Source organism: Diorhabda carinulata, chromosome X (assembly GCF_026250575.1).
Source record: "Diorhabda carinulata isolate Delta chromosome X, icDioCari1.1, whole genome shotgun sequence".
Lineage (NCBI taxonomy): Eukaryota > Metazoa > Arthropoda > Insecta > Coleoptera > Chrysomelidae > Diorhabda > Diorhabda carinulata.
In genome coordinates, this window is record NC_079472.1 from 44,698,602 (window position 1) to 44,716,614 (window position 18,013).

The following is an 18,013-nucleotide window of genomic DNA, read 5'->3' on the forward strand; positions in this document are numbered from 1 at the left end:
CGATTAATATATCCCAATGTTAGGGGAAACGTCTATCCTAATGATTTAGAAAAATAGAGAAATGCTTTATTGTAAAAAAATTGTCACAATTTGTAGACAAAAGCTTTTAAAAAACTAAAAAACAAACATAAAAATAATTTAATAAAGATACAAATAAAATAAAATTTCAATATACAGAAGAAAAATGCAATGAGTAACAAAATTATAGGTAATAATTAGTATAAAAGATAAAAAAGAAAAGCTGGAAACACCTAATTAAATAAATTAAAAATAAAAATTAAACTAAAACTTCCCGTACACGATTATCTAAATTAATATTTATTACTAAGAACAAAAAATAAAAAAAAACAGTTATAAATTAACAACAACTCAGATTTATACATATTTTTGATAAGACTGGGACTTATCTATGGAAATCCGGAATGGTTGCAGCCCTCAACTGGATTCAGAGATGTTGGAGTTGAGTTGAATTTGTTTCTTGTGGTGTACCGGTGGAGTTCTTTGGGTGTGGTCAACCTGGCAGCGGTATAACGTGGGAAAAAATACTTTGAAGAAGGAAACGAGAACACAGATGGAGATCATTGAAGAAGGATCACCACTTATGAAGTCTTATGAAGGCACTTCTGTGTGTTTGAATTGATTTTAATTGAAATGTATACGGCGATTGTCAAAAAAACATTGTTTGTAACACGGTAGGTACACCATACTTAGTCGATATGGAACCCAGGGATTACCGTGTATTCCGATTGCTACATTTTCTTGGTGGCAAAACTTGTTGAAAATTTAATTTAAGAGACATTATGTTCTGGTCTTCCGTTATAATTGAAAGTCTTATAATTAATATATCAATTCATTATGAATGGATGTAATCGAGTATCTAAAAATTAGCTTAAAGCTAACGAAGAGAACAATACCTACAGACATACGTTTGCGGTCGATGGGTGCTAGGTCTTATATAGTAAATAGAGTACATTCGAAAAAATCTTTGAGCCTTTCAAAAGTCTCAATCTTTCACAAAGTTTCAACTTACTGCTTCGATCCATTTAATTAAAGTAGACCTCAGTCAAGTTATTTTGAAATTAGTTTCGCACTGTTTTAAATTTTTTTACTAAAGAAGGTTTAACTAACACCAACACAAATCAAAAACAGAATAGAGGCTGTTTACGATAACTTGTGTCCATAATTTTCAACAATTAAAAATTGGGGTCTTAATTGTTTTTCTGGAGACGAGAATCCTTAGAAAATGACCAACGTATGGGAGGTACAGTGTCCACTCCTGAAAACGTTAAATTAGTGATGATAAAATTTAGTGCTTCTAGGTGGGTGCTTCGAACTATCAGCGCAATGCAAACGTATTGTCGAGTAAAATGATCTAAGTGCTTTTGTCGCAACGAACCAAGAAATGGTGAACCGTAAAAAAATTGAAAGATCTATGAAGTAAAATATTCTTTTTTCTACCACTTGCAGTTGTTTTTTAAGTTAACCTAAAACTAAATTCACATTTCAGGTTGGTGGTTATGGTTAAACTTGGCTAGTTCACTTATAGCAAATAAATCAGAAGAAATAACAACTGTTCCCATTGATACACACATAGTAGAAGAAAAAATTACTAATATTCCTCATTTATCTATCGATGGTTCACGAGAACGTTTTGATGAGAATGAAATTTTTGTCAATCAGCAAAAACTAATAGACAGTCTTCAATATGAAGTAACGAAAATAAAATCTGAAATGATGGAAGCTGAGAAGACACGACAAGAAGATATGAGTAAGATTATTCGAGATCTAAGTGTAGATAAAACGGATAAAAGTGTGTATATAACACAAAGAATTAATAGATGCTGTAAAAACCCAATGATTGATATGGAGAGCTATATAAGCAAAATCTTGGTGAAATATCTCAACGATCCTGAATTTTTGAGAAATCAAAGAGGTTTTACGGATTATTTAAGAACTATATTTGTTGCTAGTCAGGAGTTTGAGTATAGACTTGGTAATATAACTGCAAATATAGATGATAAATATACCAATTTAATCAATGAAAATAGCGTTAAATTGATGGATGGAATAACGTCAAGGATTAGAAGGGAAATCGAAAAAGAATCCAAAGTTATTGAAACTTCAACTTCTGGTGTTATAACTATTACAGACCAACGTATCAAACAAATCGTACGAAGTGTTTTAGCTATATATGACGCTGACAAAACTGGTCTAGTAGACTATGCAATGGAATCTATGGGAGCACAGATTATGAGTACTAGATGTACGGAAAACTACCATTACGGAAAAGCAGTAGTATCGGTTTTAGGAATTCCGCTGTGGTACCCTGTAAACTCTCCAAGAACCTTGATAACGCCTGGTATAAGTCCTGGACAATGTTGGGCGTTCCAAAACTTCCCTGGTTTCGTGATGATTCGTTTGTCCAAAAGAATTCAGATAGAAGCGTTTTCGATTGAACACATTAATCGTTTATTGGTACCAAACGGTGAAATAGATGCTGCTCCTAAACATTTCGAAGTTTATGGTTTAACGGATGAAAATGACAAGGAGCCGGTGCTTTTGGGTGAATACCTTTACGATTATGACGGGGAACCCTTACAATTTTTCAACGTCCAAAAAGAAAATCAAATTTTCGAAATTGTCGAGCTGAGGATAATTTCGAATCATGGAAATCCCAATTATACTTGTCTGTATAGGTTTAGAGTACACGGTAAAAGTATGTCGTAGTACAAAAAATACTTTTAGGAAACTTTTTTTATTAAAATATTGAAGCGTCACTATTTGGGGTTGAAGCGTGAAATATGACGTCTTAGGTGGTCTTATTTTATTTCTTTAATTTTGTTTTTATATTAGTTTCATGCTCTAGAATCAAATAGTGACAAAAGTATTTTCACAATATCGAAGAGGTCTTAAATTATAAGCTAACCTTCTCCTTTTGAGAATTTTGATCAGCTCGAAACGTTGTACAGTAATGACCCCATAAATCTACGAGAAATGGTAGATATTGACATAGTTTCTCATATTTATCATCAATGTGTCATAATATTGTGATTCTTTTTGTGTTATTGTAGTCTCACAGAATACTGGGGGTTGGTTTAAAATTATTTTTGACATGAAACAGAATAATTTGTATTGTATGATCCTCATAATGGTTCAAGATTTCTGAAATTCGGCATAACATGGTGCCATTTTGGGATATAATACTGATATCTTTGTCCGAAATGAAAAAAAAACATTGAAATTTAGCAACAAAAGCACTCGTAAAAATACACAACGATAAAAGACACCCTTTGAAGGAATCGTTTCTCAGGAAATCAAAAAGTATCTCTTTGCTGAATGTGTTATTTATTAAAAAATTGGTTTTTTACATACTAGTACAGAAGTTTATTAAAAGAAAAATACGTAATAAAACATACGGAACTATGATCAACAGTCGATATGCCATTCTATACTTTCCAATAGCAGATTGAAGCGCCTGTGCATTGAAATAACCAAGCAATTAATGGTATCTCGTTTCTCTTAACTTCACTGCGACTAACTCATCTGAGGTTTACAATTGTGAATGCATCTAGTGATAGAAACCTGTGTTTTCAATTGGATTCATATCAGGAGACTTGGCTGGCTAATTCAATCTCTGATATGTCTTGCTTCCAGTGCGTCACAAATCTTTTTTGCGCGATCTGGGTTACCTATGGGGCATATTTTGAGGTAAGCCCATTGATGGGGGTAGTTGAACATTATTTCTATATTTATTACAATACTGCCTTGATAAAAAGTACCTTTAATGACCTGATTCTTTCTAGATCCTTTCTATTATCGTCACTAATCAATTTTAGTTTCATCTTTAATTAGTACCTACGTCCATTTGGGCAAAAGCCTTCCTCTATGTTTTCGTGCTTCTTTAAAATGCACAGCATGATGCTAGGAAGTAGAATGGAGATCCATAATGGCCTTATAGTGGATACATTTGCATCATGGATTCCTCTTTGATCTGTATGTGTTAATAAAACATCGCGAAAAGTATCCTGAAAGTAAAATAATGTTTATTCACTTGAAAATAAACAGATTATAAAAAATTTGTTGAATATTTGGGAATTTGTCAGTTCAGTATAAATAGACAAAAACACAAAGGCAAGTCTGTATATACAAAGTCAACCCATTATATTAATATATTTTTCAATTTACTTTTGTCAAATTGTGAGTTTATATTTCTGAGGAAGGAAGACGTAGTGACATATTCTAGGACCATTGAAACTGGGCTACTTTGACCAATATCAAGGGTGATTTTAGTATTTGGTATCCTGTCAATTTTTCCCCCAATTTATGTATTATTCACGTTAAATTCTACTCATTTGACTCCATGTTTTATGTGGAAATAATTTCGTAAAATTATAATTTTCTAGAATCCATGTTACAGTAGTCAAACAGTAGTTCATTGGAGTATAATAAAGTAGTCGCACTCTTGCAAATAAAAATATCCTTTTAGATGATATTTAAATGTGAGAATCTTTAACATTTTTACTACTTCGTTACTGTGGGGTTCTAGTATCTAAATAAAAAGAACCTACCCTACGTGGTCTGTCTTCCATTGTACAAAGTTATTGATATCTGCGGTAATTTGAATCATGTGAAGCTGGTTCGAAATTTCACGGCTTGGAATTATAATCGACAAAAATTGAAAAAGTACAATCATCACCTCACTAAAAATATTGTTTTGTTTAAAACGTTAAAACGATCAAAATATTTTAAATAAAAGGGTTGAAGACGTTTCATGTATGTATAATTCGATACTGCACCACTATTTCTATATCATACATTTCCAAACATATTTTTTATTTAAGCAAATGTTGAATTTTCAATGCTCGGTGCTTTGAGTTTTACCAAAGTTTTTAGCCCAAAGTGAATCTCTATAAATGGCTATGAAAGGTAACCTGTATCTACAAGAGTGCATGAGAAAATATTCTTCAAATTTATTGGTACACATTAACCCAGTTAGGTTCTTAAAGTTGGCAAGCTGAGTTTTTAGATGAAACTTTTTCAATTATTCGATACGCACACTTTTCATGACTCCCTTGTTGTAAAAATATTTGCTCTGGTAGAGATTTAAATTTGACTATTCATTATTTGTTAGCGCACATTCACAAAGTACCCCCTTTCTTCCAAATCGTCATATTTTGATTACAGAGACCTACCGGGGAACTGTTCCCATGACCTATCCTCACCTATTCTGTATCCGGTAGGAAAATCTGTTAAAAGTCATTTTATTATTATCATAAAGTCCTGGGTGCAGTTGAATCAGATTTAAACCTATTTCTATCGTTGTTTTCATAATTCTTCACATTTTATAATACAATATGGCAAATTAATGAATGAATGAAAGAAAAGGTTCTTTATTACTTCTACAAGTCACAAAATTATGGCCGTTGAAATATATACTATGTTATTACATTATTATAAGTTAAATGGGACGTTTCAAGTTATAAATAATTACATAATTATGGTGAAAAATTAAAAATGGAGTCAAAGCAATAATTTTCCTCTATGATATTGTCTACCAAATATAAATGTATTTACAAAATTGGAGTATGTGCAGGATTCAGAGTTGGCATATCTGTGATATTTTCATAGCGGGAAGTATTGCGATTTACATATAGCCTCATGTTTAAAAATATCTTCTGTATTTAATTTTTAATAAAGTAACTTAGAATTACGAGATTTCGAGTTGCCTTATAGTAAGTATTAAGATTCACATTTGAATTGCATGCTAAATTTTATATTTTCTCATTTTTACTAACCGATTTTTATATTTGCAAATCACAAGTTATAAATTTATATAAACTATAATCACATACTGCCAAATTACTTTTCCAGCAACATTTTCATTTGACTTTAAACATAAATGTGATAATATATTTCACACTGAAAAGCAACATGACTCTTAGCACGTTTTTTTTTCTTTATCTATGACTCTATACCCTCACAGCGCCAGTTAGTTTAGATCCTAAACCCAATTTTTTCTATTTGTTTTAGCTTTTTTATGGTTTAATTTTTCATTTTCCTCCATGAATTTAAAATTCAACAATCACCATTGGAATTGTTGGTTTATAATATTTTATCCTTTATATTCCTGATTTCTTCATTTTTGTATCTCACTATTTTTATTCTTTTTATCAATTTGAATTCCATTCCATTGAATTAGTCAGGGATTTTGATGTTTGAGTCAACTCTTCGTTTTCCTTTTTAATCTTTTAAAACGTTTTTCTTTTCAAAGATGTTGGTTTTTCTCAAATTTAATTTTAAAAAATGGACAACTGTTATCATTGTTAGGTAATAAATGTATAGGACTCCACTATTATCAAAGAAGAGGAAAATATATCAGTTGACTATAATTGTACTAATAATTTTCTATATATATATATATATATATATATATATATATATATATATATATATATATATATATATATATATATATATATATAATATATATATATATATATATATGGTGTTTTTACATCATTTAATGCCTCAATTTCCTCATGTTTCCCTCTAATTCTTTCAATCACTTTGATATGGAACTACTTTTACTTCAACCTCCTGGCTCTCATTGTAGCATTGAAAACGTTACTGTACTTTCGTTTACTCTTCATCAATGCCCTAGCCATTTTATTCTTTTTGTTTTAATCGTTTTACTATAACTTCCCCTTTGAAATCCTCTGTTATTCTATAATTCATATAAATTTTCTTTAATCTTGGTTAGGCCTAATATTCTTATCATCTTTATTTCCCCTATTCTAAAGTTATCTTTTCGTCATTGTTTCTGCGCCATGTCTGTGTTTTATCATTATTTTATATATATTTATTTTGGGCTTCTTAGTTAATATTTTGCTTTTTAAGATCTTTATATTTGCACGGTATGTTCTGTTAGCTGATATTTTTTGACCATTTTTCCTCGTGGTATTAATAATTATTCGTAGTTTTGTTTTTCTTCAAATCATTATCTCCTTTTGTTTTCTGAATGGAATTGATTTTCATAAATTAATTTTTGTTTTATTTTTATTTATTCTCGATGCCATTTCTTCTTTCTCTGTTGTCAGTTTCATTAACATACTTTCCATTGTATTTTTTTTGTATTTAGTACTGTCATCTGTTCATCATAATTACCAACTTAATTATTTTGAATTTTAGGCTAGAAAAAATTATACATGAAGTACAAATTTTGTACTTAATAGTTCAAATGGAAACACTTTTTTGGTTTAAAACTAAAAGTAGTATTAAATTATTGGAAAACCTAAAAATAACTGAATTACTTTATTTTTTATAATAAAATTAGTTTGAAACTTGATACATTGACTCGACGTTTTTATATAAATACTGAAACTAGATAAATATTTTATATTTCAGTTTAGTACATAAAAAATTAAAACACGTTTTTGAGAAAATTTTTTCCAATCTTATATAATGATTAAAATCATAGTACAATATTTGAGAATAAGAATGCACAGGTCTTTTACTCAGCAATAATACTATTTTCAATAGAAAAACAATCAAATATTCTGTACTCTAATAAATTTTCAACTTATCTGAAAAATAATTTTCAAATCTTCATTATCCCTCCTGAATCCGACCTCTTCAAATAACTACATTTTGTATCGTGACTTCAATATATTTTTAACGTATATAATATATAAATAAAATTCGTCTTAGCCATTTTCTATTTTTTTGCTATTAAGTAGTTTACTGATTTTTTACAAAATATCGATCGCTATTGTTGAATAATTGTACATTTGTTATTTTTTAGTTAGTTGTATAAGATACCTACATACATACATATAAATACAAATATTATTTTATGTTTTATATATATTTTCAATGATTTTTGGTTCGACAACTTGTAGATACATAAATTTAAAAAGGGTTGTAACAAACTCAAATTAGAATCGGGTCAACCTGATTTTTACTTCTTCGTTCAAAATTATCTGAAATGATAACTCTACTAGCTCAGCATGTATTTCAGAATAATGATTATAATACATTATACATTTAAAAATAAGAACAACTTTTTTCTTCTCCTTCGATATGCTTCCTCGTCCTGGCTCTAAATTCTCATTCCACCTCTTTCATGGTTGACGTCTACTCCGTGTTCCAATTCGAGATTTATCATCTTTACTGGTATGTCATTAAACTTATATATAGGTTTCAGTTCTCAGTCTAAAGAAATCCCTCAGCTTATTTGCTCTAGCTACTTGTCCTCTTCTACGTCTCCATAAATGGTTATATCAATTGTTTGATTGAAACAACTTTGTTTTCAAGAAAGTTCTAAGATTACCATTTCAGCCTGCTTTTCTGTTTCTATTGAAGTTAAAAATTAAAGCCAATGTTTCGTATTTCCAAATTATTGTAACAAAATGACTTCTAAATTTTATTTCCAAAAACAATATCAATATAACAAATATAATGTGAATGGAAATTTAAATTATTTGGTAATCGTATCATGTTCTGATGTATGTATGTACAAGTTGGTCATTATCGTGTATTTATTTACTTAACGGTTCAATTAATTTTAAGTTTTGTGTGAGTCATTTTTGCACTTTTTACTTAAACAAAATATCACTATTTCATTTCTAATTTATAACCATATGATGTTCCCATCTACCAAAGCTTTTTGATGTTATCATTATTTATTGTTTTTATTGTATAAATTTATATGTAAATGTATATATTGTGTAATAAGTACAAATGAACAAGTCTAAATATAATAAATAGCCTATAGTCAGTACAAGAGTACATTGGAATAATTATCTTCAGATATATATCATTGAAAAAAGAAATGTATTGAAATTAAAAGAAATCTCAAATATATACAGCATATGCTCACAAAAGCAACTACAGCCTTATGACCATATACACATCATTTATATCAAACATTAATATTAAGAATAGCCATTCTTGATTTTATTATCCTTCCTAGTATATAATTTTGAATGGTGTTGCGGGTTGAGGACTCGAAATAAGATTGTCCAAGAGTTTTTTAAAATGCCAATGTTTCGATCTTTTATTTGATCTTTATCAATGCTAAAATATATATATACGTTGTGTCCTATTTATTTATATTTACATATATAGATTTTTATATTGTTATACTATCTGATTATTGTTTTACTTCTAATTTCACATTTTTATTATTTGTTTATTTTATTATTTTTATATTTTGAGTCCTCAACACAAAACACCATTCGAAATTAAACATAGCAAACATAAAAACATAGTTTAATATTATTTTAAATATAAAAATTAAAAAAAAATGAATATATTTAATAGTAGCTCAGTATTATAATAATTAATTTTCATGATTTATATTAGGTACACTCTTTTACATTCAGGTAGGATATTCTATATCTCCAAATTATGTCAAAATGAAACTATGATTATTTCAATGTACAATTTGATATTTTGTTAAATGGAATGAATAAATTTTTAATTTTATAGAGAACCACCAAGAAAAGTTTTCTACTGTCAAATTTTTAATATAAATTGTTTGTAAGTGTCGCTTTTCATTTGTTATATTACAGGTGATTTGAAAAAAGTATAAAAATATTTTTATTGTTTTTAAAAGTGATTTAAACATTTAATTGTATAATTTGAAGAAAAGAAATATTCTATTTCAGCATAGTAGTTTTCCCCCCTGTTTCCTGATTTAATTGGTGCGAGTAAAATATATTCCACTTATTCAAATTTTTACGGAAAATAGTTTGCTTAAAATGTGATAATTTTTGAAAAGAAACCATGAACATTGCAACTTTTCTAAGCAATAAACACAAAAAAATGTTTTGTTTCTATCAAATTTTTTTTATTTGTATAATGTACGTTATTACCAAAACCTTCATTAACTTTAAATAGGTTAGAGCACAACTTCAGGTAAATTGAAATATAAATTGTAAGCAATAAGAATTCCTTCAGTTTCACATAATTTAAGATATAATATTGATCGTAAACAAGAGTCTGATACTAAAAATGATCTGTTCTCTTTATTTCTGTTATTGCAGAACAAAATTCGCAATTTAATTTTTTATGTGGATCCATTTTATTTTAATTTTTTTCTTAATAACTAGAAAACCAATAACTCTGATTTTTTGATAATATTTAGGAATGCTTTGAGCATCTCGACTAACAATGAGTATTTGTATTTTCATGGTATAATGCATAACGAAGTTGAATTTTGAAAAAAGGGTTAGTGTTATAAAACCAATCAAAAATTATTTTTAAAGTATATACATCTAGTCGTTAATCTAAAGACAAATTGGAAGATTACTTGAATTTTTCCAAAATTTAATATTCTTTCTATTTAGTTCCGCTTATATACATTTTATCAGTTTCTTTTTCATTCATTAGAAACTAAAAAAATTAAATTGTAAATACATGTATGGCCTTGTAAAAGTGGTTAATAAATAATTTATTTCAAATGCAAGTTTTTGCAAAATAATAACAAAAAACTCAGTCACAATTTTGTTTACTGAACTTTTTTACAAGTATTGTATAATTGTTCAATTTTATTTATAGTAATAATAAGTGGTAAAAATATAAATGGTACTTCAGAAATTTTTATTCAGATTTGAATTTGCAAATTTGAGACAAAGAATATTAACTGACATTTGTAACCTATGATGTGAATTAGTATCAGCTGGTGTCAACTGGATTTAGCTTCAACCTTCATCTTTTCTGAGTATTCTGTTTTTCTAAATCACATTATCTGCGTTTTTACACTCTTTTAGTAAACTTTTGGAATGAAAATCCAACAAGTGATAATCTAAATGTAAGTTTGATAGGAGAACTAACAAAAACATGAAAATTTGAGAAGTACAAAATTTTATTCAGCTAATATCTAGTGTGGCCTCCCTGTGTAAAAATTACTGCATTCAGTCAATAATGTACTGAACTAATGAAGTTTATAAGCATTTCTTGAAGAGGCACCAGATTCTTTTTGAAGTGCTATTTGTAGATCATGAAGGCTATAGGTATAGCCGGTTAGTCCATAGATGCTCAATGGAATTGAGATCAAGACTGCATCTGCCAAAACTCATCAAATCAAATCTGAATAACAATTTCTTGCGTAGCAAATGATAAATTGATCTACAATCAAAATTTTTGCTGGGAATTTAATTGAAAATTATTGGATTTAAAAAACAGTCTTATTGGAAAAGTGAAAATATTTTTGTAGTTAACATTAAAATTCATACGTTTATAGTGTTGTGTGGTACATTTTTTTTATAATTTGGAAAATTGAAATTTGTATACTTCTTTTAATAAAGAATTTGTGAATTTTTTCAAATTTTCATTTCATTTGTTGGTCCTACCTTAGACTTTGTATGATGCATTCAATTTACAAGTCAAATTAATACACATTCATACATCATATATTTTCAACAAGATCCTCAAGAGTTCCTTTTGTTCTTTTGATAAAACTTTCCAAAAATCTGTTTCCAAATTAAACTACTCCTATCCAATGACTGGAAAACTGTTACTAGTGATCTAACAAGGTAGAACATACTTTGGGACATCCTGCAAGCTAAAACAAAATTTTTGATTCAATACAATTCATGTAATAAGTTGATAAATAAATTACATATATAGATACACAAAAAATTTACTCTTTATTTTAAAAACTCTACTCTCCTAACAGACACAACTAGGTCAAATAAATTATTTTGGAATAGTTTTATATATATATATATATATATATATATATATATATATATATATATATATATATATATATATATATATATATTTGTCAAGATATACTAAAAAAATTATACACTATTCAAACTTCTATTTGGAACTGTGTATTGCTTCCTTTAACCCTGATTATTATTTTATATTCCAGATGCTTATTTTTAATCAAATTTATTTGCATAATGATCTCATATTTCCGCCAGTCTTATAAAATCTAATTTGGGCTTCCAGATGGAGATGATAAAGCTCTATCCTAGCCTAACCAATATCATTCCACAAGTATATAAAGGAATTCTTATAGGGCAAGTCAAAGTTGCAATTTCCACTTATTGGAGGTATGCAAAAATAAAAATTCACTCATATGTTACCTCATGAGGTTTTAAACCAAATGTTTTTGTATCAAGTTGCTGAAAAACCACCTGTCTTAATGTAATGAATAGGTTTGAACTGAATCAGTTGTCACCAGTTTAATGATTTTGGTCACCACAGTATGTATGTAGGTATGGATTTTGGGATATTGTATATACACTGCGACCCAAATGATTTATTGTGTCCCCCTTTCTTGATGCGATACTGGAGAACCCAGTGTTTACAGCTGATCCGTTAATACCACTCCTTTTCAAAAGTCTAGAATGTGGGATGGCTGTAACTGTCAGATATCTCCGTCTTCTAAGTCAAGTGCTCCCAGGTGTAGTGCTCTGGAGCTCCTTAGTGTTTCAAACTTCGATATAACGTGGATAGGTTTCGTCCTCTGTGCAATAAAATCTGCACGCCGCATTATCTGCTAAGTCGTCTAATGTCTTCAGATTTTTGTTGAGGCGATAGTGTTCTGATAGGATTCCTGTTAGTATTCGTAGATTATTCTTACTTAGGTTGATACATTCAGCAGATCTTCTCTGGTCAGTTTCCCAGAAGAGTCGCCACTATAATTTTTGTTTTGTTCCTGAACACAATTATTTGCTGTGTAGGAGGGCAGCTGCTGTCACTAGTGCCTGAACGCTGTTACCCTTTTAGTAAAAAGTGGGCCGTTGGCCCGACCGGAAAGGGAATCGTTAGGGGGTTAGTATTTCTAACAAAAACGCTATGGGTCGCCAGAGCTTACAAACGCCAGCACGAGGTACTCTCTCTGGTTCCTTCACAAGTTTTTTGCTTTGCTCGCACCTACTTTATTCTTGGTAACTGAGCTCTTTCCCTTAAACAAAAAGTGTGGATGGTGAATATCAAAACATAGGTCCAACGATCACTCATATTGCAACGATAAAAGAACAAATAAATTATAAAGAGTGTAAGTAATCAAAAATAGAAAAAGAAGCAAACAAACAGAAAAATCTACAAAATTATGTTATGTTATATATTTTTATCACAGCTTGTCCATAAACATAAATGTTGGCAGTTCTGTTATAATAAATTTTTTGTGATTAATTCATAGCAGCTTTTTGTTAGCAGTATTATTATTTGGGATAATTCAGCAATATTATAAACAATGCCTTCTTCATCAGCTCTAGGCGAGGATTCGTCATTTCGATCTATTGTTAAGTTTTTATAGTCATTAAGTTTAACAGGAGGAATGAATTTTAGCTGGTCCATCATGTCTCTCCATTTTTCCCTTGTCACAATTCTACCTTTAGGATTTAATAAAGGCTGATTTATACTCAAACTTAGCGGTTTACTACAGATTATTTTATATTATTGGCTTTAAATTCTATATCTTCATTATGTCACATTTGAATTGTATGAGATGCGGTTTGGACCTTTCTAACTTTATCCAATGTATTTTAAGACAATTTACTAAAAACCCTGTGACTGTTTCTTTTCTGTTAATTGATTGTTCTAAAGGTTCTGTTGACAAAAAATCTTGTTGGGTCAATTGGATTAGATGAACTTGCCCTTTCTTTTTACATATTTTGATTATATTATACCAATCATCTGGTGAAAAAATTATTTGTTTTTTTTTCGCACATGACTCAATAATGGCAAAATCAGTGTCATTGAACAAATAGCTTTGTCCATTTACCAAAAATTTCATTTCAATTGATTCTGCTCTGATTTCCGTAATATGAGCAAGTTTCAATAAACAGTTTTAATATTTCTATTTTGCCTGATGCACCACCTAATATGTTATTATGTTTTCGAAGTTTGTAGTGTAAGTTTTTATTAGGCAAGATGAAATTTCCAGAAACCCACAAGATCTTTCAGTTTCTGGCCAAGCAAACATGTGGCTTATATTTTTACTAAATTCATGACATCCAAAATTTGAAAACATTTGTGAGTACATAACACTTAAGTAAGCAAATAGCAACTCTGCATAGTTGCAACTTCAGTGTTTATTTATCACTTATGAAAGTGTTTCTTTAGTTACAGGGCGTTCTAAAATTGAATTAATGTAAATTATTATTTCCACTTTTTTTCAACTAATCTTTTATATGTCCGGGTTTATTCCATTAATCACAATCAACATATAACACTACCTCCACAATAACTTAATGTTAGAAGTAACAAATAAGGCCAAGATAGTAGTTCCAATTAGTTAATGCAAATTGTTCCACTTTCATTTTATTAATATTTCATTTTTTATGTGTACAATATATAATGATTAAGATACCTGTTAGACTTCCATCATTGAAATCGTCCCAAGTATATTTCTTTAAGATTTTAGTTAAATTCGGTGTCAATTTTTGTGGACTTGGTCGAAGAATTAGCAATAAGAAAACACAGTTTATTTCGCATGTCAATAATTTATCCAATTTGGAACCATTCATTAAAGAATTTTCAATTAATTTAGAGATTTCAAAGAATGTTGCCAGTGGTGCCAAATAATCATCTAAAAAAGATATTTTTGTGAACTTTGTTAGTCTCAACAAAATCATAACTTCAGTATATTGTTCGACCTGATAAGAAAATTTCTAGAAATAAATAAATGAATGAGTTAAGTATTGAACAATCTCTGATTATACTTCCTTGAAGTATACTGTTTAATTAGGTAGAATCAGTTTAACTAATGTTGTATAAGTTTATATACAAATAAAAACCCATGAGTGAATTAATTTCTTGCACAAATAAGACTTATCAACTTTTATAAAATGAAAAGCTATCAGTTCTAAGCAATGAATATTTGAATAACTATGACCTTTACTTAGTTCAATATCATCTTTCAGATAATCTCAATATATTCTATTTTATCAATTCTTTTCAAAAAGTCAACAATTTCTAAATCTATACACAAAGGAAAAATACTTTTCTCCCCAAATCTACTTGCAACGTGAGCATAACAGACTAAACCAGCCTAAAACAAATAATTCATAAACTAATAATTACAACCATAGAATGAATCTTAATTTTATAATACACTTGCTAAGATTATACTGACTGACTATTTTTTAACTGATATATTTTTAATTAATTTTGAGCTACAGTTATATAGTTAACAATAAGAAACAACAAATTTACCTTAGAGAAATAAATATGTATATGCAGCCACCACAATACAACAAATACAAAGAACGGTTTCTAAATTCATGCGACCAAATTCAGGTGATTGCTCATATGAAATTAAGATGGGTCTTTTCTATAATGAAACTTCCTTTCCGAGACATCACCCTAAAAAGGTGGTGACTAAAGAGTTTTTATTTTTTTTTTTTTCTAAGATTTCAGTAATACTAGAAACTTGAAATTCTGTAATTTTTGAACACTCGTATAAGACTAAACACAGGTATTTTTTCATTATTCCTGTTACATTATACCAGGATGGAATTAGCAACCCTTACTCTTTTTTTATTTAAAAATATTTTTTATTCTTAAATTTTTTTCCCAAAATAGCAGAGAAAAAAAAATAACACAGTAATTTATACTGTTCTTAATAAATTGAGTGGAAAACAGTAAAGGTATAAAATGTAATGTGATTCATAATAGATGCTGGAAATGACTACCTCTACCTTGTTTTTAATCAAGTTTTAGAATATCAGAAAAAACATGTGGTTAGTGCAAAATGTTGCTTCAGTACACTTCAGTTGGACAGCTAGGCAACTTTTAGATGCAACATATCCCAATCTTTGTACTGGTCAAGGCCCAATATTGGGCTCCTCTATCCACATGGGGTAACCTAAATCATTAGTGTACAAGACCCTCATAGTTAATATCAACAATTTGAAGAATCACATTAAAATAGAGTGTGACACCATAAGAAATGACTCATTGGTCTCGTTCATGTATTTTGGCTAGAGGTGGTTATTTTCAGCATTTATTATGAATCATATTACATTTTTCATCTTTACTGTTTTCCACTCAATTTATTAATAAAATATAAATTACGGTGTTTATTTTTTTCTCTATTGGTTTTGGGACAAAAATAGAAAATACTTTTAAATAAAACAAGGAGTTCAAGTTATCATTTCACTTCATAAAAATTTATCTTGAAAATAGCCCCTGTATAATGTAACAGGAATATTGAACAAATACCTATGGTAAGTATTTGCGAATGCTCGAAATTACAGAATTTCAAGTGTAAAGTTTTACTGAAATTTTGAGAAAAAATATTTTAGTTACCATCTTTTAAGGGTGAGGAAATTTTGTTATAGGAAAAGTCCCCATCTTAATTTCAAATGAGCAATCATCTCCTAAATTGTGTCACATGAATATAGAAACACTATGTATATAGAAGTATGGAGTTATGGAAGAAAAAGGAATCAAACTTAGCGTTTAATTTACAAACCCAGCAGTTAAGATATTGTAAAACAAAACAAAGCTCAGCGAATTAAGTAGTTGGAGTATGTATGGAGAAAAAGGACAAAACCTATAGCATTCAATATGATACAAAGAGATCCCGGTAGTTAAAAAAGACATGATATGCCTATGACAAAATGGTTAAAAGAAGTGGAAGATGACTTGAGCAGAGTAGGAGTTATAAACTGGCAGAAAAAGATAGAAAATAGAATGTTGTAGAGGGAAATAAATGACAAGATGTAGACATAAACTATGGATCCACCCCAAAAACACGATCTAGAAAGCATGTTTGGGACGCTACCCCATTAGGAGTGTTAAGCCATTATTATTATTACATACATTTATTTTATTAAAGCGTTGTTCAAGAAAAGGAATTATATCTTATTTGGATGGAGAAAGTATTTTCACACCAACTATTCAATGTCAAAATATCTCCATCTTAATTGGTTATAACTTACTTGTAAGTTTTCACCAAACAATGATTCACAAATGATTTGTCACTTTCTTCAGCTTTCAATAACTGATCAGTGGATTGAGTCAAACATGTTGTTTCACCAGTTTTATTAAATAAAGATCCTTCACATCTGGCTGCAGCTATCAACGCAATCCTGCATACACAGGTAACTACAAAGTTTCACACCGTTTAGCTAAGCCAATAAAAGATTCGCAGGCTTCTGCAACATTTGGTTTTTTAAGAAATCGCCTAAAAGATAAAGACAACTCTTATCTAATAATGTACTTTATAAATTCAATGCCTTTCAGCCTTTTTGGAGTTGAAAATGAAGATGGTTGCTCCTGTACACAAAAAATATCATTTTCACCTATTTCGTAACCTACAAACAAAAATGGCAATTCTTTTCCTCCGCATAACTTTTCACTAGGATTCATAAGAGGTTTATTGTTACAGTAAATATAAGTACTTACTATGTAAATGTTGAATTGGCAGTGAAAGTTTTTTTAACCTGCCATTGGGGTTTCTACAAATTGATTCAAAATGAATATCACATATTCTATGTGATGTTAATATTGTATCTGCAATTATTAACTTGGGGTTATTTATTCTTTGCAACCAAATTCTGCAAACGTCTTCATTTGTAGGAATGGAATATCTATAAAAAAGTAAAATCAGGATAAAATCATTCACATATTTAACCATTCAACAAAATGATTTCCTAAATACAAATTAATGAAGTTAGGAAGAAAAGATTTATTCTCGTATAGATATGAATTTAATTTCAATTTAAATATTTTTATGTTGATAAATAGTAAATATTACTCTCACCTTTTCGCTTGCTTATTCGTGCATCCTAGTACACAACAGCCCTTTACTTGTTTACTCATATTGACTAAGTAAACACGACAGCACAATTCGCAACACATAATAACTTTCAAATGCACATATCAATCATATCAATGCACAATATCAAACATCTTTGTAAGATGAACGTTGTTCATTCAATAATCTTGATTCTGTCTCGATGCATGATTGCAACTTAGTTTCAGAATCCAGATTGACAAACATTCAAAAATAAAACACCAAAAAGTAAGCTTTTAGATGTAA

General features: G+C 29.1%; 1 protein-coding gene and 1 long non-coding RNA gene across 2 annotated transcripts in view; one reads left to right on the forward strand and one right to left on the reverse strand.

Annotated features, from left to right (window-relative positions):
• Nucleotides 1–3,369, forward strand: part of LOC130902167 (klaroid protein-like) — a 47,550-nt gene extending 44,181 nt beyond the window's left edge. The window contains 1 exon segment of the mRNA XM_057814058.1: nucleotides 1,508–3,369. Coding sequence (XP_057670041.1) covers nucleotides 1,508–2,727 — 1,220 coding nt within the window. The 3' untranslated portion in view covers nucleotides 2,728–3,369.
• Nucleotides 3,329–17,968, reverse strand: LOC130902170 (uncharacterized). The gene is made up of 6 exons (XR_009060362.1): nucleotides 17,735–17,968; nucleotides 17,377–17,561; nucleotides 16,911–17,285; nucleotides 14,336–14,554; nucleotides 11,355–11,566; nucleotides 3,329–4,025 (listed from the first exon to the last, which is right to left on the reverse strand). It is a non-coding gene; the product is annotated as an uncharacterized LOC130902170 (long non-coding RNA).
• Between the last annotated feature and the right edge of the window lie 45 nt (nucleotides 17,969–18,013).